This window comes from Petaurus breviceps, unplaced genomic scaffold, assembly GCF_028583685.1.
Source record: "Petaurus breviceps papuanus isolate PSGF00001 unplaced genomic scaffold, PetGlider_PUasm1.0 189, whole genome shotgun sequence".
NCBI classification, from domain to species: Eukaryota; Metazoa; Chordata; class Mammalia; order Diprotodontia; family Petauridae; genus Petaurus; species Petaurus breviceps.
Genome location: NW_027185809.1, coordinates 15,432,943 through 15,456,456, shown reverse-complemented (window position 1 = coordinate 15,456,456; position 23,514 = coordinate 15,432,943). Strand labels below are relative to the sequence as shown.

At 40.6% G+C, this 23,514-nt stretch overlaps 2 protein-coding genes and 1 pseudogene across 2 annotated transcripts in view; 2 read left to right on the top strand and 1 right to left on the bottom strand.

Annotated features, from left to right (window-relative positions):
• The first annotated feature begins 1,400 nt into the window (after window positions 1-1,400).
• LOC138164016 (ATP synthase subunit delta, mitochondrial pseudogene) lies at window positions 1,401-2,032 on the top strand (annotated as a pseudogene).
• Window positions 2,033-7,188: 5,156 nt separating this feature from the next.
• On the top strand, window positions 7,189-9,243 carry MGAT2 (alpha-1,6-mannosyl-glycoprotein 2-beta-N-acetylglucosaminyltransferase). The gene has a single exon (XM_069091977.1). The coding sequence runs from the start codon at window positions 7,738-7,740 to the stop codon at window positions 9,103-9,105; it is 1,368 nt and encodes a 455-aa protein (XP_068948078.1). The 5' UTR covers window positions 7,189-7,737; the 3' UTR covers window positions 9,106-9,243.
• Window positions 9,244-11,030: 1,787 nt separating this feature from the next.
• The window catches only part of DNAAF2 (dynein axonemal assembly factor 2), a 16,475-nt gene continuing 3,991 nt past the window's right edge, over window positions 11,031-23,514 (bottom strand). The window contains exons 3-4 of the mRNA XM_069091976.1: window positions 17,502-17,639; window positions 11,031-12,601 (exon numbers count right to left, since the gene is read on the bottom strand). Coding sequence (XP_068948077.1) covers window positions 12,113-12,601; window positions 17,502-17,639 — 627 coding nt within the window. The 3' untranslated portion in view covers window positions 11,031-12,112. The remainder of the gene's footprint in view (window positions 12,602-17,501; window positions 17,640-23,514) is intronic.

Sequence of the window (23,514 nt, the reverse complement as noted above, 5' to 3'; positions counted from 1 at the left end):
ACCTACCCAGCAAAACTGAGTATCATGTTTCAGGGGAAAATATGGTCATTCAGTGGAATAGAGGACTTTCAGGCATTGTTAATGAAAAAACCAGAGTTGAATAGAAAATCTGACATCCAGATACAAGAAGCAAGAGAAGCTTGAGAAGGTAAACAGGGAAAAGAAATCATAAGCCACTGATCAAAGTTGAACTATTAACATTCCTACATGGAAAAACGATAATTGTAACTGATGAAACTTTCCTCAGTATGAAAATAGTTGAAAGGAATAGAAATATATATATATATGTTTATATACACACACACACACACACATATATATATATATACACACACACACATATATATATGTGTCTATATCGGAAGGTATATGGGCCTATGAATACATGTGCGAATGTGTGTATATATGCTTACAGGTATGCATAGATAGAGGGCACAGGACCAATTTAATAGGAAGGGATGATACTCAAAAGGGGAAATTAAGAGGTGAGAGAGGAATATAATGAGAGGAGATGGAGAGAGACAGAATGGGGTAAACTATCTCATAAAGAAGAGGCAAGGGAAAAGGGTTACAATGGAGGGGAAGAATAGAAAGGCAAAAGGGAATGGGTCAACCTTATTCTCACTGAATTTGGCTCAGGGAGGGAATGAAATACACACTAAATAGGGTATCTCACCCTATAGGAGAGTAGGGGGAAGGGGATGAGGGGGGATGATGGAAGGGAGGGCAGCCTGGGGGGGAGGGAAGTTGGAAGCACTCACTTTTGAAAAGGGATGGGATCAAAGTAGAGAATAGAACAAGTGGGTGGTGGGATAGGAGGGAGGGAAATATAGTCAGTCTTTTACAATATACCTACTATGTTAATGTTTTGCATTAGCTACACATGTACAATCTATATGAACTGCTTATCTTCCCAGTAAGGGGGGTGACAAGGGAGGAAGGGAATGAATCTGGAATTCAAAGTTTTAAAATCAAATGTTTAAAATTATATATACATATATACTATTATTAATACTATCTTACATGTAATTGGGAAATAAGATATACAGGCACTGGGGCATAGAGATCCACCAGGCCCTACTGGAAAAGTCTAAGGGGGTATGGGAGAAGATATGAGAGAGAGCAGATTAGAGGAGGGGATATTCTGTGCAACTCCTATTTTGGGGTGGTGGGTAGGGGAAAAACAGGGAGAAAATTTGTAACTCAAAATCTGGTGGAAATTAATGATGTAAATCAGAAGTTAATAAAGCATTTGAAAAATGAAAAAAAAAGATCTTTGAAAAATTACTTACAGAGCCTTTTAGATTAACTGAAAATGAAGTATTTTGTGTTTTTCTAATAACAATAAAAATAATGACAGCTAGCATTTATATAGTAAAAAAAATAAGGCCCGCTACCCGGCCTGTCCACCGTCTCCATGCTTCCCACCACCCTGCTCCGCCGCTGCGGCCTCCGCCTGTTGCGCCAAGCCCGGGTCCCAGCGCCTGCGGCTCCTCCGGCCCGCGCCTACTCCGAGGCCGCCCCGGCCGCCGCCGTCCCCGGCCAGATGTACTTCACCTTCGCCTCCCCGACGCAGGTGTATTTCAACGAGGCCAATGTGAAGCAGGTGGATGTCCCAACCCAGAATGGGGCCTTTGGGATCCTTGCTGCCCACGTGCCCACCCAGCAGGTGCTGAAGCCCGGCTTGGTGACCGTGCATGGCATCTCGACCACACCGAGGATGGCACCACCACCAAGTATTTTGTCATCAGTGGTTCTGTCACAGTGAATGCCGATTCCTCGGTGCAGCTCCTGGCAGAAGAAGCTGTGGCTCTGGACATGCTGGACCTGGCGGCTGCCAGATCCAACCTGGAAATGGCGCACTCAGACTTGTCATGGGCATCAGATGAGGCAGCCCGGGCCGAGGTTCAGATCCGAATGGATGCCAGCGAAGTGATCGTGAAAGCGCTGGAATCGTGAGCTGGGGAGCTGAACCTTTGCCGTCGTCCAGAGATGGTGTTACCATTGTGCTCCATGGCAATCACCTAGAGCTGAGGAGATGCCTAGCCCCCAGCTCCCCTTCCTACTCTCCATTGCCAGATTAAAATCCACAAGGGTTCTGGACTTTAAAAAAAAGAATACCGTATCAAACAATAATGAACAATTTTCTAATTTTCTTTGAATAATTCCAACTTTTTCCTAAAAATGGATGTGCCTGTTTTTCAAAAGCTCCCTTCACCTTGAATTTTTCCATCTTTTACTATTTTTTGGTAGATAAGTGCTATGTTTTGTTATTTTACTTTTCTCTAATTATGAGCAATTTTCAGATTTTTTTAAGATGGCCATTGATTTGCATTTCTTCTTCTGAAAGCTGTTTTCTCCTATCTTTTGATCTCTTGTCTGTGAGAGAATGGTTCAAATATTACAGATTTGTGTCGGATTACCTGTAGATTTTGGCCTATCAGTCTTTCATCAGAGTTGGGGTTTTTTTTTGTGCAAAGATTTTTCCACAATATGTAGCTTTTCTTCTTACCTTAGATGCATTTGTGTAAGTTTTTTTCTTTTTATATAATCCAAGTAGCCTGGGTTTTCTTTTATAATATTCCCCTTGTTGTTGTTGGCTATAAATTCAGCTCTTGGCTCCACTCCAAGACAACTGAATTTAGGAGCACTTGTAATAGAATGCATTAAAGAAAGAAGGGGATTTCCCTTTCTCCCCTTTCACCCACTGACATTGGCATCTTGCCATGGAAACACATATGGCCATGGTGGAGCTGTGTGCTTGCATACAACCCGAGAGGAAAATTCAAGGGTATTGCTTCCTGAACCCAAACTCCTAAGAAGAGATGTTCAAGAAGAAAGGCAATACCTGGTAAGGGAAGACTGCTGCTTGGAAGATGGCTGGTCTTGGAGACACAGGAGCAGAACTGGAGAAGCTTTCCACTGGTCCTAGGGCAAGGGTTCCAGTTCTCTCTGAAAAACTCCTAGCAACGCCCTAGCTAAGAGTTTCAGCTTAGCCAGAAGTGGTAAGTTTCAGAGGCTATGGCTGTCCAGCAGAGCAATGGGTCCTGCAAAGAAAGTGAGCCCAGGGGAGCTATATGCCCTGTGGAGAGCTGGCCCAATGAGCCTGACTGAACAACACGTGTAACCAGTTGTATCTTGCCCAGTGAGGAGGACTCTGGGATCATCACCAGAACATATTATCCAGATCCTGGAAGCACTGGTGTGCAAGTTGTCTATCCTCAAATTTTAATCCCTTGTGGTTCATTCATGAATGATCTCACTCATCCCAATGATGCTATGTTCCCAGAAGCATGTCACCCTTGGGTGAAGAATGTTCCACTGTTATTCTAGTAAATGTCCTATTACCTTCAGGATCAAATATAAGATCATTTGTTTGGCTTTCAGAGACCTTTGCAACCTGGCCTGTTCCTACCTTTCCAGTCTTACGCTTTACTGTCCTTATAACTCCATCTTTGTGAAGAGGTTACCCATAAAGAGGGTTAGGTTTGCTCTGGAGACCCCAAAATACCAAGACACCAGGTCCTGCTGAATGAATTCGACTCAAGTCTTCTCTCAGCCAAAGAAAAGTAAAGTTTATTAAAAGTTCGCTTGTATTAGATACAGAGTAAGTCTGTGCTAGGTCATTCTATGGCGCTCTCACAAACATAGAGACAAGATGGGATCCTATATACAGAAGGTTGTGGGAGGAATCTAGGGGTGGTCTAGAGGAGGAGTTTGGGGAGGGTCTTCAGGAGGAGTCAATGAGGTCAATGAGTGATTAAGGGTGGAAGACCACCTGGAGACTATAGACAATGGTGGGCTAGGCCAGTTTAAGGGTGGATTGACACTTTGATAGGCTCCAGGGTGGGAAATCTAGTAACAGAGGCTTGGGCTCAACCACAATGCAAATGCCTCATCAAATGAGATGATTTAATCAGAGTTCAAGAGCCTGTACCTTAAGGACTCAAGGAGAGCTCCAGGGGGCTCCCAGAGCCCATACCTCATCATCTGGACTCCAAGCCTTTTTACTTGCTGCCATCATGGGTGGAATGTTCTCCTTTTTCATCTCCACTTCTTGCCTTCCTTCAAGGCTCAGCTCAAATTCTACCTTCTGCAAGAATCCTTTAAGTTTCATCCACTGCTAGTGCCTGGTCAAAGATTTACTATCATTTATTTATATTGCATATACTGTGTATGTACAATTTGTTTGCATGAATATGATTGTCTTTTCAGTGGTTATCTTCCATGCCTGGAATGCTCTCCCTACAAAAATATACCTAGTGGCTCCCCTGGCTTCCTTCATAACTCATGTCAAATATGGCCATTTTTTGCAGGATGCTTTTCCCAGTTCCCAATTGCTGTTGCCTTCGTTTGAGATTACAAATCTTTTACATAGTTTGTATGTTTAGTCCTCCCGTGGAATGTGAGCTCCTTGAAGACTGGGACTGTGTTTTGCCTTTTATTCCCAGACCTTAGGTACCTTCAACATAGCAAACTCTTAATAAATGCTAGTTGACTGCCCATCCCAAAGACAGAACCTGGGATTCTCCTTTGCTATCTTTAAAATACATTTTTTTTTATCCTTATCTGCATATATAACTTTTCTACCCCTCTCTCCCCTCCCCACTTCCTCATCTTTAAGAAATATTTTACTCCCCCTCACCTCTTTCCATCAGCGGTTAGAGGCCTAGTTTGTTCTTTTCCTTCTCAAGGAGTTCTTTTTTCAAATCCCAAACCTTTGTTATTTATAATGGGAATGGGAATTTGAAGATCTTTTTTGCCCCTTAATAGACCTAAGAGAAATTTTGAAGACCTTCCCTGCTGTGAAGATATAAACTCTGCCCCCTGATAGGCTTAATGTAGTCACATGGGGCCTATGGCAGGAGGGGTTTGCTAAGGAGAAGCAGAGCCCACAGAGAGGTCGACAGAGGAGTCTGACAATTGGAGACAGTTGCAGACTGTTGGGGACAGAGGAGCTTAGAAAAGGAGTCAGATAGGCTCGTGAGTAAATATTGATCTTGTATTGGTTTGTGGGAGGGCTAAAGGATGCTGTGGCTCAGCATTATTATGGCTTCTAAATATCTTTGGTACTTCAGCTTACTGGTTTTGGGATTAGGTTTTCTGGTGTTTAAATAAATCCTTCAACTTTATCTTCTATCTGGAGAGTTTGACATATTTTTCGATCCAATGTCATGCGATAGTTATAGTCACGGTTTCTATCATGTTCGTGGGTGCTATAAATATAGCATTGGTGCTACATTATTTCACTCTCAATTAGGTGAAATATTATACCATCTATAAGATATACCTCAGAAGCTCCAACATTCCTAATCACCTCTTTACAATTAGTTAATTGATTTATCTTTTATACCTTAATTGCTTTTGATCTTGATTACCTTTAAAAACGTTTTAATTTGCTTGACCTCTTTGCATGTTTGGATTTCTTCAGAAAGTTTCTGACCTCATTGTGTTGAGGTTTAGGGGTGCTTGGGACCCCAAAATATGGACAAGCTGATTTCTGCCCAAATGAACTTGATCCAAGTCTTCTTTAAGCCGAAGAAAAACGAAGTTTATTAAAGATTCACCATATTGGTTAGACGCTTAAGAAATCTTACCATTGGCTAGACTCTTAAGGAATCTGAGTATTTGTGATGCTTATATTGACCAGCAGGCCAGAATGAATCTGAGCTAGTTTGAATCTGAGCACCTTCATAGATGGATCTTATATACAGAAAGATTGTGGGAGGGATCTAGGGGTGGTCAAGTAGTCTGGGGGGTGACTAGAGGAGATGTTTGGGGAGGTTCTTGATGGGAGTGGCCAACACTGAGGTTGAACACCAAGAACCAAGAAAATGGGATTAAGGGTAGGAAGTAGCTGAAGCCTACCTGGAGATAACAGACAATGGAGGGCTAGGCTGAGTTAAAAGTAAAGGAGATTTGGAATTTGCAAAAATGGAAGGTTTATGGCCTCAGGTGAATGCCAGATCTAGTGGGAAGATTCAAAGAGAATTCAAGAGGGTTCCCAGAATCTAGAATGATGGAACTCAAATTCTTTTGGGTTAAGGGGTGAAAGTGTGGCTTCGGCCTGTACCTGTCAATTTTTTCATGAAAAAAAAAAAGCCATTTTGCGGGATAGGTTAGGGGTACTACCCAATTTCTTTTTGCTGTTCAGTATATCTCATTAAAGTATCTTTGTGAGATGCCAGTGGTATAGAAATTAGAGCTCTGGAGTTTGAATCTAAATCTTTCCATTCTGTCTCTAATTTACTAGCTATCTGACACTAAGCAAATCACCTACTCTCTTAGAGTCTCATTTCATTTGTAGAATGGGGATAACAACAGAATTGTGAAGATCAAGTCACCTAATATTAAATTTCTTCTCCTAAGTAGTCTTATTTAAATTGCTGGAGAGGGGGGTGGGGTTGAAGTAAGACAGTCTTTGTCCTTCCTCAAGAAAACTCACATTACAGTCTTCATGTGGGGAAAAGTATAACACAGTACTTGCATAAGTTAATGTATAATAATGCGATGTCATAGGATCAAAGATTTAGAGCTGATAAGGAAATAAGCTTGCCCAAGATCACAAAAATATGACAATAATCAGCACTTAGTCTGTGCAAGGCACAAACTGGAAAACGAAAAACAATTTAAGTAAATGGTAGAGCGGGGACTCATCCTTATCCTCTGACTCATAAGATTTTCTTGAGGAAATGACATTTGGTTTGAACTTTTAAAGCGAGAAAAAAATCTAAAGGCTAAAGATGTGTTTTTATTTCACCTTTTTATCCGTCCAAAAAAAGCCAGGGGGGCTGGGTTTTTAAACGTTCTTGTAACCTTCCGCTTTCTCATCTCGGATGCCTTTTCAGAGGACCAGAGATGCCACGTTCCTACTACACTCATACAAGTTTCCTGTTCCTCAGAAGCTAGGCTTTCAAGGATGACGTGTCGTTACTGGAAAAGGTCAGCGACGAGGCCAAGAAGGCCCTTAGATTGGGGCTCCGTCTTTCATCCGGTAGGTTCCCCGAGCGGACTTTGTCCACCTGAAACAGACTACAAGCCTCAGCGCGGCCCCAATGCACATACCACCTGGGCACCTGCGCTCCAACTCATCACCCCGCGCCTGACGGGAAGGGGCGGGACTACCGGAACGGAGTGACCGTGTCCCCGCCCAATGAGCTCCAGGAGGCCGTGGGAGGGCGCCCGGGACGTGACCGAGAGGAACCAACCAGGAGGGAGGGAAGGCGGGGTGTGAGCTGCAGGGCAGAGCCGTTTGGTCTGGGCTGGCCTCCAGCTACTACCTGTGTCGCGCGGCTGCCAGCTCCGAGAGGTGGCTGCGCGACGATGATCCCAGAAGGGGAGCGGGCTGGCTCGCGCTTCGGAAGGAGAGCGGGACCAGGGCATTAAGGCTGCGGCACGCTTCCTCTGGCCCCGCCGTCCTGAATGGCGAGAACGCGGAGCACCGAGAGCCCGGTCTCCTAGCGGCTGGGGAGCCGCCGCCGCCGCCGCCGCCGAAGAGGAGAATGGGCCGCTGAGAACTGCTTCGGCTTCTTTGCCTTCGGGCCTCGGGACGGCTCCAGCCCCCACCTCCCGCCGGGCCAGGGATGAGTTAGCTCGAGGGACTGCGGGGGCTTTGGCTGCTGCTGCGGGCGGGGACTCCGGCGGTCTAGTGCGCCTGCCGAAGCCGAGGCTCCGCGCGGCCGGACGCCGTTAGCTAGCCCGCTCCCCCCCCCTCCCGGACCCGCGGCCCAGGAGACCATGAGGTTCCGCATCTACAAGCGGAAGGTGCTGATTCTGACGCTGGTGGTGGCCGCCTGCGGATTCGTCTTTTGGAACAGCAACGGGCGGCAGCGGAAGAAAGAGGCCTTAGCCGGCTCGGCGCCCGCCCCGGCGCGGGCTGCAGGCCCCGGCGATCTCCGCAGGTTTCCCAACGGCACGGCCGCCCCGCCGCCCGAGGTGGACAACATGACGCTGGTGTACCGGTCGCTGGTGTACCAGGTGAACTTTGACCAGACGTGGAGAAACGCAGCGGCCGGGGCAGCGGGAGTGGCTGGGGCAGCGGGAGCGGCTGGAGCCGGTAGCGAGAAGGGCGGCGGCGGCGCCGCCGGGGGCCCGGTGCCGCTGGAGCCCGAGCTGGTGCTGGTGGTCCAGGTGCACAACCGGCCCGACTACCTCAAGCTGCTGCTGGACTCGCTCCGCAGGGTCCCAGGCATTGGTAACCTCTTCGTCATCTTCAGCCACGATTTTTGGTCGACCGAGATCAATCAGCTGATCGCGGGGGTAGATTTTTGCCCAGTCCTGCAGGTCTTCTTCCCCTTCAGCATCCAGCTGTACCCCAACGAGTTCCCTGGCAACGATCCCAAAGACTGCCCCCGAGACCTGCAGAAGAAAGCAGCTTTGAAAATGGGCTGCATCAACGCAGAATACCCGGACTCCTTCGGCCATTACCGAGAGGCCAAGTTTTCTCAAACCAAACATCACTGGTGGTGGAAGCTGCACTTTGTTTGGGAGAGGGTCAAGATCCTCCGGGACTATGCGGGTCTCATGGTTTTTTTGGAGGAGGATCACTACCTAGCTCCAGACTTTTTTCATGTGCTCAAAAAAATGTGGAAATTGAAACCGCAGGAGTGCCCTGAGTGTGATGTGCTCTCCCTGGGGTCGTACTCTGTCAGTCGAAGTTTCTTTGGCAAAGCAGACAAGGTAGAAGTGAAAACTTGGAAATCTACAGAGCACAATATGGGCCTGGTGTTGACTCGAGATACATATCATAAACTGATTGAGTGTACAGACACTTTCTGTACTTACGATGATTATAACTGGGACTGGACTCTTCAGTATTTGACTACAACGTGTCTTAAAAATTTCTGGAAAGTCATGGTTCCTGAAGTTCCTAGGATTTATCACGCTGGAGATTGTGGTATGCACCACAAGGATCCCTGTAGACCCTCCACCCAGAGTGCCCAAATTGAATTGCTCTTAAACAAAAACAAACAATATCTCTTTCCTAAGACTCTAAGTATCATTAAAAAGTATGCTATGGCTCCTCTCCTTCCACATGGGAAAAATGGAGGGTGGGGAGATATTAGGGACCATGAACTCTGTAAAAGTTATAGAAGACTGCAGTGAAAACTGCACAAATAAAAATGACAATTTTTAAAATTTGGATCGTATTGGTCTAAAGGACACCAAACTGTATAAAATGATTTAGGAACTGGTTTCTGCTTTAATACAAATAAACATTCTTGTCAAAAGTGTTTAAAAAAATAGTAATCTTTTTTAAAATCCCAACTGCACAAGGTAACATTGAAAAATTGGAAGGGCTGAGGAATAGAGAAAACACTAAAATTCATCTATTACAAATTTATCTGGATCTTTGCATACTCTTCCACTTTGAAAACATCCTTTTAAACACCGAAATTCATTTTTTAATTATGAGAAAATTACAGTAAAATTACTGATGGTTCACTGGTTTTTTAATCCAAACATTTATTAAATAACCTTCTCAAAGAACAATTATTTTCAGAATGGCAGATATCTGTACGTAATGTTACACGAAGACCTGCCTGCACAGAACATTCTTTTGGTATGTATTTGATGTGAAAAGCTTCTACTTCAGTGTAGAAATACCTGGCTGTTTTTTTTAATGCTGCCAAAATGTTTAAATAAGAAATTCTTACTCCAACATTTTTTCACATAAGAATCCTTAATCATGTTTAGGTCAATTTTATTATAATCCCAAAGTCAAAATTTAGTTGATAAAATATTTTGAAAGGTCTTTTTATTTCAGAAATCCGATGTTAGTTCTTTGGAAAACATGGGAGTGCTAGAAAGAATATTAGACTTGAAATTCAGAGGACCTGAATGTGTGTGGTCTGGCCACTGTATAACCTATATCAGCCTCAATATCTTCATCTGTAAAATGAGGAAAAGTATGTTAACTACCTCATAGGGTAGTTGTGAAGCTCAAATGAGTATGTGCATGTGAGTTTGAATTGTTAGCTACTAAGAATGTGTAATGATGCTCAATTTCAAATAATGCCTCCCTCCCCAACCTTAAAGTACCAATGAATTAGTTCCCTTTTGGAAGAAAACATTTAGCTTTCAAATGACCCAATCACAGAAAATGAAGAGTAAAAAAATACATATTTTAAAGCAATCGGGTTAAGTAACTTGTTCAAGGTTACACGGCCAGTTATTTCTGGGTGTGGTGCTGAGTATCTGAGCCCAGATTTGATCCCCAGGTCATCCCGACACTGGAGCCGGTGCTCTTACTCGCTGAGCCACCTGGCCACCCCGTAAAAAATATTTTAATGGAAAAGAAACTTAAATTTGATCACAAAGCCATGAGACAACAGTACTGATATTTGCTTTTTTTTTTTTTTTGCTTTTTGGAGGGCAATTGGCATTAAGTGACTTGCCCAAGGTCACATGGCTAGTTTTTGTGTTAAGTGTCTGGGGTGAAATTTGAACTCAGGTCCTTCTGACTCCAGGGCCGGGCTCTATTTACCTGACATTTGTTAAATGAAACACTCTTGTCAATTTTTTAAAACTGGAATTAATTTTTTTTTTAAATGACAAATTAGAAAGACTAGGAAACATATATATATATTATATATATAGTTAGTAGAAAGTTTCACTCTTATACAACTGCAATTGACTAAAAAAATTTTATTTTTTACAAATAAAATGCTAGCAAATTCAGTAAGAATAAATTACATGGATTTTCAGTCTTATCACATTCTGTTCAGCTGAGAAGAAACTTTTTTTAATGTGGCATTTTGCCCATCATCCCACACCTCATCACCCTTAAAAGATCACACCAGTTCTGGTTTGCCAACTCTTGCACGTCTGGCTTAGAATTCTTACTCCAAAAAGTTTTGAGTAGCCTATATTGGTTTTCTGAGTTTTTCAACTACTCAAGGGGTCAGCCACAGTGTATATATAGTCCAAAAAGTAGACTCATCTGTGGGCTTGGGGTTAGCCAGCAAACACTTCCCTTTCTACTGTTGTTCCATTAATTTTTTATTAGGAGTGGGTCCTATGCTTCTGAGACTCAAGTGAATTATTGTTCAGTGAAAGTTTTACTTGCCCTTTCGACTAATGATACCAGACTATATATATATTTCAGGGAATAGCATCTTTTCATATCTGACTTTTTCTTCTATTCCAGGAAGCATGAAAAATTTACTTTAAATTACTAAATAGGAAAATGCAAAATTATTTTTTTATAATTAATTACCCAAGCTTTTACCCAGTTTTGTTCTCTGGGACATATTACAGAAAATTTCATATCCAGTTTTTAAGATTTTTCTTCAAAAAAGCTACTATTATATGAAACCAAAAGATACATTTTAATACTTAAATAATACATTCTAAGAAACACTGATAAATTCCTGAAGTAATTGTTAATTAGGAAAACAGTGTCTCTGATATCTTACCTATTATATATGGTAAGGCAAAGAATAAATAATTTCAAAGCTGAAACAAACATACTGAATACTGTTTTGCTCTAGAAATATTGTATCTTAATTGTTTAGTGCTCTAATGATTGTCAAAAGGGTTCTTTTTATCCCTTCTAAGCTTCTAGAACAGAAAATTCTTAAGTATATAATGCAAGTCTAGAATTATTAGATCAATTCTGGTTTAAAACATTTATCACAGTTTCAGCATTCTGCCCTGTGTATTGCTAGCTGGTGCCTACCCTCTTGAGAACTCTTTTATGAAGAAACATTCCAATTTTATGAATGTTTCAAGACAAAATAATGGTCAACAATAGGTACAATAAAAGGAAAAAAATACACAATATTAAACTTTACTTTTAAAATTCAGAGCGCTCATAATAATTTAGAAAAAAGGGAGAATTGGTAAATCCATTTCCTTAATGTTTGTCAGTATTTGTAAAATATTAATTGAAAAACTGCTAAAGGTTTGAACTGCTCAGCTATATAATCAGTTTAAAATTTTTACCTCTGAAAGTAATCAGATAAATGATTTACTATTTACTGGTTTCTGCCAGACCCTGAATTTGATGTGAATTCAGACATGAGCTACTTGTTACAGGAACACAGTCTATTTTAAATCTAAGGAGTTTGACTGAATTTGAATTTGACTTGAATCTCATAAAATCTCCAAATTAATCCAAGTCATATAACAAAGAATTCTGAAAAGTGAATGCACAATTAGTCACATGTTCTTTAATAATCTGTACACTTCCATCCTTCATACTGGTTTCTCTTACACTTTGAAGTATGTCACCTTCATCCAATTCTTTCTCTTCTATCCATGCCGGTTGTTTTGTGTTTTGTTTTTCATTATCTGAATAAACAGCAATTTTTTCTTTTGTGAAAACCAGCTGAGATTTTCCAGTAGCCTCTGCGGAAGCACTAGGCGGTTCATACTGCAGGCCAGGGGCAGACCCACAACTGCCCTTTTTCAGTGCTCCAGCTGCTGTGTAAGAATCAGGAGATGTGTTGTTTCCTTTTGAATGTTCTTTTTCAACATCACTTGAATTGTTACTGTTCTCTGTATTTGCTCCAAGCATATTTTCTTTTTCAGGTAAATGGTTTATATTAAATATTTGTTCATTTCTATTAAGCTGCTCTTGGCCATCTAGTTCTTGTGACTGTCAAGAGAAATAAATTGCTCTTTGAAACAAAACAATTAAATGGTAGGGCTTTGTTAAAATGACTAAATATTAAAACATTTAAGCCACCTCTAAAAAATACATTCATTACTATAAGTTCTGTATGTCAAAGAAATCAGAAGATTTTGACCTGGATTAGCAATAAGTTATTTCTCTAACAGTTTATCAGATGTGTAATATAATTGCCTCAAACTATGTAGATGCCATCCAACCCATCCATGCCTGCCAATTGCCTTGCCCCTTTTGACTCTATCTTCTCATAACTTTGGGATAAGGGGTATACTCAAGTGTTGGGGGCTTTTCTTGAAGATACAATATCAGAGGGAGCACAAAGGCAAAAACCAAAAACCAAAAATTGCAGCAAGGTGTGAGGACTGGCCCAGGCAATGAGAGTCCAGCTTCAGCAGCAGGCCTTCCCAGTTACTATCTCTTCTCTTAGATCTCTCCTCCGGGCTCTGGAGTTGGTGTAAGTTTTACTGCTGCCTATTCTTCAATCTGCATTGAAGGTTATCTTCCTATTTCTTCCCCCTTTTTTTTGATGCTGTAATAATTTTTATTTTACATAAACTTGTAAACATGAAAATGAGAAATTTTCTTACTACTTAGTAAAAAACAAAAACCCCTACAAACCAACAGGATCTAATAATGATGAAAAAAGAAGATAGATACACCAAGTACTTCTGTTTGGAGAGTAGTTTACTTATATGACTTTACATAAACATCTAAAGAGGCTAGTGTTATTAAGAAATTAAGGTAAACCAAAGCAAGAAAAATACAAGAAAGCCTGCAATGTGAGATGAATTAAGTTATAAGTAACTCAAGCTTTAAAATGTATATTTCTCTAAATTGGTTTGGATCCTAAACAAAGATGCACAAAATTCTAGCATGAAGTAGATTTTGGTTGCACCACTTCCAAGATAAGTAGAATCTTGGGATTTTTCAAGAACCTGCCTCCTAGTGTGATTTCCAGGTGTAAAGTCAGTATTTCTAAGCCCTAGTAATGTTGCATTTTCATATTTTGATTACCCTCGGCCTTTATGAATTATTGTTTTTGTTCTTAGAAACCCAGATGAAACAATCCTTAGAGGCACTTTTGGCTTCTAAAAATTTATCCCTCTAGGAATAGATGAAATTCCATCATCATTCTTGGAGATGCCTATGGACCCTGACCCCCAGAATCCTTACCTTTACCCATTTTCTTTTGGCCATGTTTGCATATTTTCTCTAGTGGCTGTGTGGCTTAGATCAGCAAATGTTATTTCTCTGAAGTCTATTTGTATTACAAGAAAAAGAAGTCAATGACTTTTTGTGCTGTCCATTGTTTGCTGTCTGAGGAATACTTCTGGTTCTCAGCTAATCTGCAGAAATATCAGACATGTCCTGAACTCTTTTTTTAATTAATTAATTCATTTTTTTTTTTTAAGCAATCGCGGTTAAGTAACTTGCTCAAGGTTACACAGCCAGTTATTTCTGGGTGTGGTGCTGAGTGTCTGAGCCTAGGATTCGATCTCCAGGTCATCCGAACACTGGGGCCAGTGCTCTTACTCGCTGTGCTACCTGGCCGCCCCCATGTCCTGAACTCTTAAGATATCCTGAGCTCAATGATAAAGCTAGCTCAGGTTACCACCCTTGTCCATTTCAGTCAGTTCTCTTTAATAACTCATTCTTTTCTTGGGAACCCTTATGATATAATTTTGCAACATCAAAAATACTTTTAACAAATATTAAAAGCAATAGACATAATTCTCATAAATGAAAGAGTTAAAGAGTTGCAGTATTCCATCTAAAATGTTATTCTATTTTTCTGTGATTAATCAGAGGCCAAACCAACTAACATAAGGTTTCATTCAGAATTTTTGAAATAGGTGCTAGACAATTACTAAATGGTTTAACTAATACTGAAAACAAAAATAGCAAAACATAACAATTGTCTAAATTATTAATTTCATTTAACAATATTCAGCCTACTTATTCAAGACCTCAGTGGTACTGGCACTCTTATTGGTGAGGAGTGGTCTGTTATTGTTTACTTTATATGTATAAGCCTTTTTGTGTTGTGAACCTGTATTAGAGAAGGATTTTAATAAATTGCTACCGGGCAGGAAGGCATAATTCATCAACCTAGTTATAGGAAAGTGTGTTGGAACAGAGAAAAATATCAGTTGTCTACTGCCCCCGGAAGTGTCTGTTATTTCAGTCCTGTTGACAAGAATAGGAAGCAGAGATTTACAACCGGATTGTGGGGCGAAGGGGTGGTTATTTGTGAAAATTTAAGATAGGGTGAGGATGATCCACTTTGAGAACAGTATAGGGGCCTGAAGCTCAGGGAAGCTGGAATCCTAAAGGCAATATTTCTTCCTCCTAGATCACAAGCTCTCTAGAGAAGAGAAGGCATCATTATAGTTGTCAGTTAAGAGAAACAGTTGAAGAAGCCAACACTTTTTTATTAGGATGACGACAGTCTTTATTTTTTATGTCAAACTAATGAATTTACTCCAGGCAAACCATTCAGGAGAGAGATCCCAGGTTAATGTAAGAGAAAGATTCCAAAACCAGGCACTGAGATCTCTAATGCAAGAAAGCCTAAAGCCCAGAGGAATAATTTTTGGAGGACAAATAGGGAAGCCTCTTTGCCATTAAGAGAGCAAAGGAAAAGAGACAGGGCTTCCATGACTCATCAGTGGTACTAAGGTTGAGACAGGTGACTGAAAAATCTTTGTAGGTTTGGAAGCCCAGGAAAGGACTCACTGGGAAAGCAGAAGAGCAAGGAAACAGGTACATCATAAACCTGAGGGTGTCATAAACTCCAGAAGGACTAATACTAGAATATAAAAGGAATGACTTGTCTAAACTTCCTTTCCCCTCCAGGGCCTACACATGGCAGGCATGTTTATTGTTTTTTATTAGAATATATGACCAAGCCAAAAAAAAAAAAAAAGAATTTACGACCAAAATGAAAGCCACCCTAGCTGAAAATCTAAAGTGTGATATAATAAAAAGTACAGATAGTATTAGCTCTAATAACAAAAATCTAGAAAGGAAAGAGAACAGAAACTTAGAAAATTTAAGTTTAATTATCTTTTAGACTTTTCTCAGCAACACAATGATTCAAGACAATTCCAAAAGACTCAGGATGGAAAATGCTGACCACATTCAGAGAAAGAACTATGGAGTCTGAATACAGATCAAAGCATACAATTTTCACTTTTTTTCTTTCTTGGGTTTTTTCCCTTTTGTTCCGATCCTTCTTTCACAACATGATTAATGTGGAAATATGTTTAACATGACTTTACATGTAAAACCAATATCTGATTGCTTGCTGTCTTGGGGGGCGGGGAAGGGAGAAATATTTGGAACTCAAAATTTTACAAAAATTAATGTTGAAAAATGATCTTTACATGGAATTGGGGAAAAAATAAAAATACTATTAAGATTTTTAAAAATTTAGTTATCTTTGTTTTGGACATGAAAGTTCATCTAACTGAGTATCAAGATCTGTGTGGAGACCATAGGGTTTTGATTAATTTGTTTAGTATCAGTTAAACACATCACCTTCCCTCCTGGCCTCCCTGAATAGCGAGAAAGAGTCTACATGGTATGTGGGTAAAGTCCTTGACTTGGAATCAGGAAACTCTGATTTCAAGTCCTGCCTCTCACACTCATTTGGAAGGAAACCCATTTTTTCTCGCTCACCTGCAGTTTTCCTCTTCTATAAAATGGAAATAACTATAGTCCCCATCTCACAATGGGTGTTCTGAGGTTCAAACGAGATAATATATGTAAAGTTCTTTACAAACAGACATACATGTAAATTATAATATAATTTATGGATGATTATAAGAAATTTGTTTATTACCTGTAACAAATCAAGTGTTTTCTCTGAGGGAAACTATCAGAATGATACTCTATTTAACTGTTTCTTAAGATTAAGTCCACATACAGGGGCGGCCAGGTAGCACAGCGAGTAAGAGCACCGGCCCCAGTGTCAGGATGACCTGGGGATCAAATCTGGGCTCAGATACTTAGCACCACACCCAGAAATAACTGGCCGTGTAACCTTGAGCAAGTTACTTAACCCCAATTGCTTTAAAAAAAAAAAAAGAAAAAGATTAAGTCCACATAGTATAGAGTGTAATGAGAAACTGGACTGAAAGTTAAGAGCCCTAGTTTGGAGCCTAACATGTATAATACTTTGCTGTATAATACTTTCTACTCCTTGGGCCTTAGTTTCTTAATCTGCAAAATAAGAGAATTATACTAGATTACTGAAAGTCCCTTTTGAAATTCCAAAATTCTGTGACCCAGGAACCTAAATCCTAGGTCAAGTTCTAGCTTCTACTGTACACCAGTGTCAAATTCTTTAGAAAGGCTTAAGTTGTATGAAACTCATGATATTTTCCACTTCAAGATCAGCAATCAACCAACAAGCATTTATTAAGTGTCTACTGTATTAAGTCCAAGTGCACTATCCTTATTAGCAAGTTCCTCGTAAAATATTAATAAATAATTATTAAAATAACTCAAGAATTGTACCACTTAGTAGCACATGATTCAAATAAATTTGGTTCTAGGATTAGAAAATATAATGTAGACAGCATTATAGTTGTTCGTCCTTTGTTTTGGTCTCCCGCTGCATCCAGGGCCATCTCTAGAAAGCATTATTTTATATTTATAGCACCAAGGATTATGCATTTTTCTTGTAAGTGAAATTTAAATGTAATTTTCATGTGTTTAGTTATTGTTTAAATGATTAATACATTAAAGGACACCAAAAGGTATTTATTCATCATTTAAACAATAACTAAAAATGGCAAGAGTGAGATGGTTAGACTTCAAAATTTCACAAATCTCTCCTCTAGAGAGTTCACCAACATTTTACCTTTAACTGAATTTGGGTCTTCTTATCACTAACTTCAAGTACTTCAATTAATGGCTGGGTTTGGGGGGCTGACTTATTGAAATTCAAGGCGCCTTCAAGAAATTCATCAACATTTTCTTCAATGACAAAAAACCTTTCCTAAAAGAAAAAAAAGAAAAGTGACATTGTGTTTAAATGTCCCTTTAGTGTTATACATGAACCATCTTGTTTACCTTCGGTTCCTCATCTGTAAAACAGGAATAATAAAAACACTTATATCCCACAATTGTTGTGCAGATAAAACGAAATAATATGAATACAGTACTTTGCAAACCTTAAAGTATTTCCTAAAATGTTAGCTATTATTGTCCTGTCACACTTGAAACACCTGTTTCTAAAAGCTCAAGAAGAGACAAATTTGAGATTCAGAGTTGGAGGGCAACTTAAAAATGTATAGTTTTAACAATTTTGTTTTTACATCATATAAAATTCTCGCTGTATCGGTCTCCCTCCTCCTCCCAGAAGGTCACCTCTTATAACAAGGAATAAAAAAAGAGAAATGAATAATTCAGTAAAACTAGACAACACAAATAAGTCATTTCAGACTAGGTGGATAGTTTGGCGAATTTGGCTGAATCGCTTCGCTACTTGCTTATTCTTTTTTGTTCTCTGAAATGCATACCAAAAATGCTCCCAGGATGGTGGCTGGAGGGCAGGAGAAGGCATTGATAAAAATTAGGCAGAATAAATTTTATTCCAAAGGTATCCATGCAATATACCTTTTCTATCTAATTTCATATTACCCCTCTTCATGCAGTTTCCTTTCCAGTCAAATGAACTCTAATCTCTTCCTGCTCCATTCTAACTCTTCACTTTTTCCCTCTTGAATCTTTAGCTTCCTTCAAAGCTAAGCTCCGGTGCCATGAGTCATTTTCTGAAACCCCCAGTTATTGAGCCCACTTCACACCTGATATGACGTTGTATATATACACAGGGCATTTGAAAATCTATTAAAGCTGCACACTTTTCTGAATTTCTCCTTCTTCTTCCCCACTCCACTTCTACTCACACCACCCTGATAGAATACCTTAAATATATAATGAATAAATAAATAGGAGTGCCTTAAAGACAACAGATATTTTTTAATGCCAACTACAGTGCCTTATATACAGCAGGCTTTTAAATATTTGATGAATTGAACTGAACACAATTGGTTTCTTGTAAAGATGCCCTACTGGGTAATTAGAGAATAATAAAGATCTGCCAAGGTTACTACACAATAAGAGAAAATCCTATTAACCTGACATAGCAGGTGCACAAAAAGTTATACTTATAGATATAAAAAGAACTGATTTGTGGTCAGAAAGAGTTACAGTAAACTACCAGGATGAACATGTAGACAAGTGTGAGAGGTGGTATGCAAGATCTGGCATCAAGGGATCTAGGTTTGAATCCAGGGTCTTCTTCCTGCTTCTTCTAATATCATTCAGACATCATTTCTTGATATTCGCTCCTTAACCAATACTCATTTGATCCAACCACACCCATTAATTTAACTGCCTAGGCAGCTAGGTGTCCAAGTGGATACAGTACTGGGCCTGGAGTCAGGAGGATATGACCTCAGACACTTCCTAGCTGTGTGTCCCTAGACAAGTCACTTAACCGTTTGCCTCAGTTCTTCATCTGTAAAATGAGATGGAGAAAGAAATGGCAATCCACTCCAGTATCTCTGCCAAGAAAACCCAAATGGGGTCACAGAGAGTCAGGTATAACTGAAACAACTCAACAATTGCCTGGAACATAAAAAAAAATGCTCATCAATTATGGGGCCAGGTTATGAAGCACTTTCAATACCTCTAAACTGAAGACTTTTTGTGTGAGCCTGGAGATATTCAGTGTGGGAGGAAGGTAGACAGGGTCAGACTAATATGTTAGAACGTCTGGAAGCTGTGAAGGGGATGGAGTGGAGAAAGTCCTGAGACTGGAAGATCAATTAGATGACAGCTAAGTGCTGGGGATACAAATAGGAAAAAGAAAGATAGTCCCTACCTTCGAGGAGCTTACAATCTAATGAAGAAAGACAAATCAAAAAAGAAAGTTGAAAAAGGAGCATGGAAACCAAGCAGGGTAACAGAGCAGTAATTGGTAAATGAACCAAGGTGGAAAAGTTTGAGCCCTCTATAATGGCCTTGGGAGAAGTTCATTGCTCTGCCCTCCAATCCTCCAATCAGAACTGGCAGTTAGTTGTAGAGGACCAAGGGCCAGTGGGACTCTGACCCTGATGGCTCAATAAACCCTCTCAGCTAAAGAGCCTGTTGACAAGCCTGGATCGGTTCCCCATCCCCCAGGAAAGAGCTGAAACACATAGATGTGAAGATTATGTCCCTGAGATAAGGTGGCATATACACCCATGACCTACCCATGGCCCACCCACAGCCTGGAGGCAAAGAAGTGCGTAATGTCCTCAGGGGAAAACAATTAGGAAGGAGATTTTGGACTCCATAAAGCTTGTGCCTGGAAGAATAAACATTGGCTCTCTATTTTCCACCATTCCCGGAGTCCTGTCTCTTTTTATGCACTCTTTCAACCTCTTGGTAAGCGATTCTTTCTCAGCCCTGCTTTGGGATGGAAGGGCTCCCCACAGATAGATCCTTAGGTCTGGAGTCAGGTAGACCTCAATTCAAATCCAGTTTCAGACATTTACTAGCTGTGGGAAATCACTTAACCTGGGTCTGCCTCAGTTTTCTCATCTGTAAAATGGGAACACTTGCACCTACCTCAAAGGGTTGTTGTGAGGTTCAAAGAAGTTAGTAATTAAAAATTGTTTTTATGTGTGTGTGGGATAAAGATCCCAAAGACCCTTACCCAAATACAACTCAGGGGTTTCTCTAGGTAGAAACAGAAGTTCTTTATTCTAAAAGCAAGTCTTGAGAGAGTTGGGCATCACCTATTCCAGACAGGCCTGGTATAGGGAGGCACCCAACAAGAGTGTAACAAGCAGTTATATATCCTAACACAAACAATTCTAAGAAAAAACCCCCAAAACCCCGAAACACCCTCCCACCACCCCTCCCCTAAATCTGGACCATCAACCCATTAGTGGGATTGTATGGCCTCACACTCTACCTAAGAACCCAGAAAGTCTTTCTTACCCAATAAAAAGACTCAGAGCTATAATTATCCATATTTAGCACAAGGGGGCTGTCATAAAAGCCCCTTACAGAAAAAAGGGAGGGGGAGAAGGGGCATCACCACCTGAATGTCCCACTGCCATATGAAAATCAACACGTCTAGAACCGAACTATTTTCTCCCAAACCTGCTTGTCCTCCTAACTTCACTATCTTCATGGTGCCACTACTTTTCTAGAGTTCCATGATTCGACTCTTTCCCTTATCTGGAGTTATTCACACACATCCCCTTCGAGTCTCTTATCCAAACATTCACTAAGTTCTACCTCAGTCCTGTCCTTTTTATTCCCACTGCCACCCCCCTAATATAAACAGATCCTCATTATTACCAGTCTGGACTATTATTACAGTTCAGTCACCCCCCTTCTATCCCCCCACTTTTTATTAATCTTTCATATAGATATCAGAACAACCTTTTTATCTTTAATGCACAGATCCAGTCATATTATTCCTTGACTCAAAAACGTTCAGTAGTTTTCTACTTGTCTATCAAATAAAGTTTAAAGCCTGGCATTCAATAATAGAGTTCACATTTAGATGGTGGTTTTTAAGGCCACAAAGTGCTTTTACAAATATTAGATCCCATTGGATCTTTTTCAACTGACATCTAGAGGCTCACCCCTGGTCACAGACTAATTTGTTTAGGGAGACAAGTCTCTAATGACTTCAAATCCATTACATTATGCTATCTCTTAAGGACCTCCATAATATGGTACCACCCCATTTTCCATCCTTTCCTGCATTTTTCTCCACCAAGATCAAGTTATACTAGACCATTCAGCATTAGCCTGGGCCATTCAACCACTTCCATGCCTTTGTTCCTTTAGGTTTGCAATATCCTCCCTTTCCTTTTCTGAATCCCGATTCATCCTTTAAAACCCAGTTCTGATGCCCTCTCCTCACAAAGTTTCACGTAGATCCCCAATTAGCAATAAATGCAAATCTTAAAAGGCAAATGCAGGCCAGGTGCTTCACGTACATTATCTCATTTGATGCTCACAGCAATCCTATGAGGTGAACATTTCTTTGATATTTTGATGGATATCTGACCTCAACCTAGGCTTGCTCTCCAAAGGTACAGATGACAATTCACACCCTCCAGCACACTTTTTGTCCACAGCCTCTGGAACTCTCACCAGGAGGTCCACCTGACATGCGTTCTCTAGAGCCTGGACTGACATCAATGGAGATTTTGTTTTATAGCCAGTCAATCTCCTTTCCAGTCATAGACCTCTAATGGGATCCTTTACTCTCCTTCTCTTGCACAATCTTCATTCACCTGGGGCCAGCCAGTGTCACCCGAGGTTCTAAACTTGAGTCTCATGATCATTCAATGAATAGGTCCAAGTCTAGCTTCTACCCTCACATCTCTTGAGAGAAATGCCTTTCTCTGCATTACCCTAGTTCATTCAGGTGCTCATCATTTCTTGCCTGAAGTATTCTTACAACAGCTTGTAAGGTCTGTTGACTTTAGGTCTCCTTACTCGAATCAGGATAGGTCTGACTAGGTCTCCTGACTCAAGTTTCTCTTCATTCTAAATCCACCCCACAGCTGCCAAAAGGATTTTTCTAAAGCCTGGGTCTGATGATATCACCTCCCTAATTCAGTAAGTTCTAGTGGATCCCTATTATCTCCAGAGCAAATATAAAGTTCTCTCTTTGGCATTTAAAGCTTTTCAAAATCTGGCTCCTTCCTAACTTTCCAGTGTTCTTACACCTTTGTCATACCTTCATTCGCTCTATGATTAAGCTTCACTGGCCTAAGTGCTGTCCCTTAAACAGAATACTAAAGGGAACCTAGGTGGCCCAGAGGCTAGAATGCCAGGCCTAGAGTCAAGAAGACTCCTCTTCCCGAATTCAACTCTGGCCTCAGACACTTACTAGCTATGTGATCCTGGGCAAGTCATCATTTAATCTTGTTTGCCTCAGTTTCCTCATCTGTAAAATGAACTAGAGAAGAAAATGGTAAACTACTCTAGTATCTTTGCCAAGAAAACCCCCAAAAGGGGTCAGTCAGATGACTGAAAAATGACTAAACAACAACAAAAAGACAGAACATGCCACCTTCTGTCTCCATGTCTTTGCTCTATCCATTCCCTAAGTCTGGAATTCTCTTCTTCCTTCTGCTTCTTAGGTTGTGTGGAAGACTAGGCTCAGATCCCACCTTCAGCAAAACCCTTTCCCAGATCCAAGGTTCACTTCTATTCACTCCTCATAGATCTTATATGCCCCTAGGTATTTGCAAACTGTCTCCCCCATTAGAAATAGGAGCTCCTCAAGGGCAGAGGCTATTTTTCCCTTTCCTTGTATCCCCATATCTTAATCACTGTAGTTACCACCCAGCAAGTACTTAATCAATGCTTGTTGAGTGACTGGTCATATATTACAGTCTATTTGTGCCTATCATTTTAATTATTTAGAGACTTCATTTTCTGTCATTGATATCTCCTCTGGCTTTTAACCTGACCTTTCCTACTTGTCCAATCTTCTAAGACATCACTACTGTCCACATACACTGCAGTCTAGTGACACTGGTCTTCTTGCTTTCACACAAGACGCTCCATCACCCAACTCCACATATTTTCATTAACTGGAACTCTCACCCTCCTTTATTTCCACTTCCTGGCTTCCTTCAAGTCCCAGCTAAAGTTCCACCTTCTAGGAAAAGCCTTGCTTGATCTCCTTAATGCTTGTCCCTTTTCTCTGTTGATCATTTCAAATTTATGCTGTATGTATCATGTTTGAAAAAAATGGTTTTCATCCTGTCTCTGCCAGTGAGGCAGCTAGGTGGTGAAGTAGATAGAGCTCTGGGCCTGAGTTTAAGAAGAGTCTCTCCGCCAGTGAG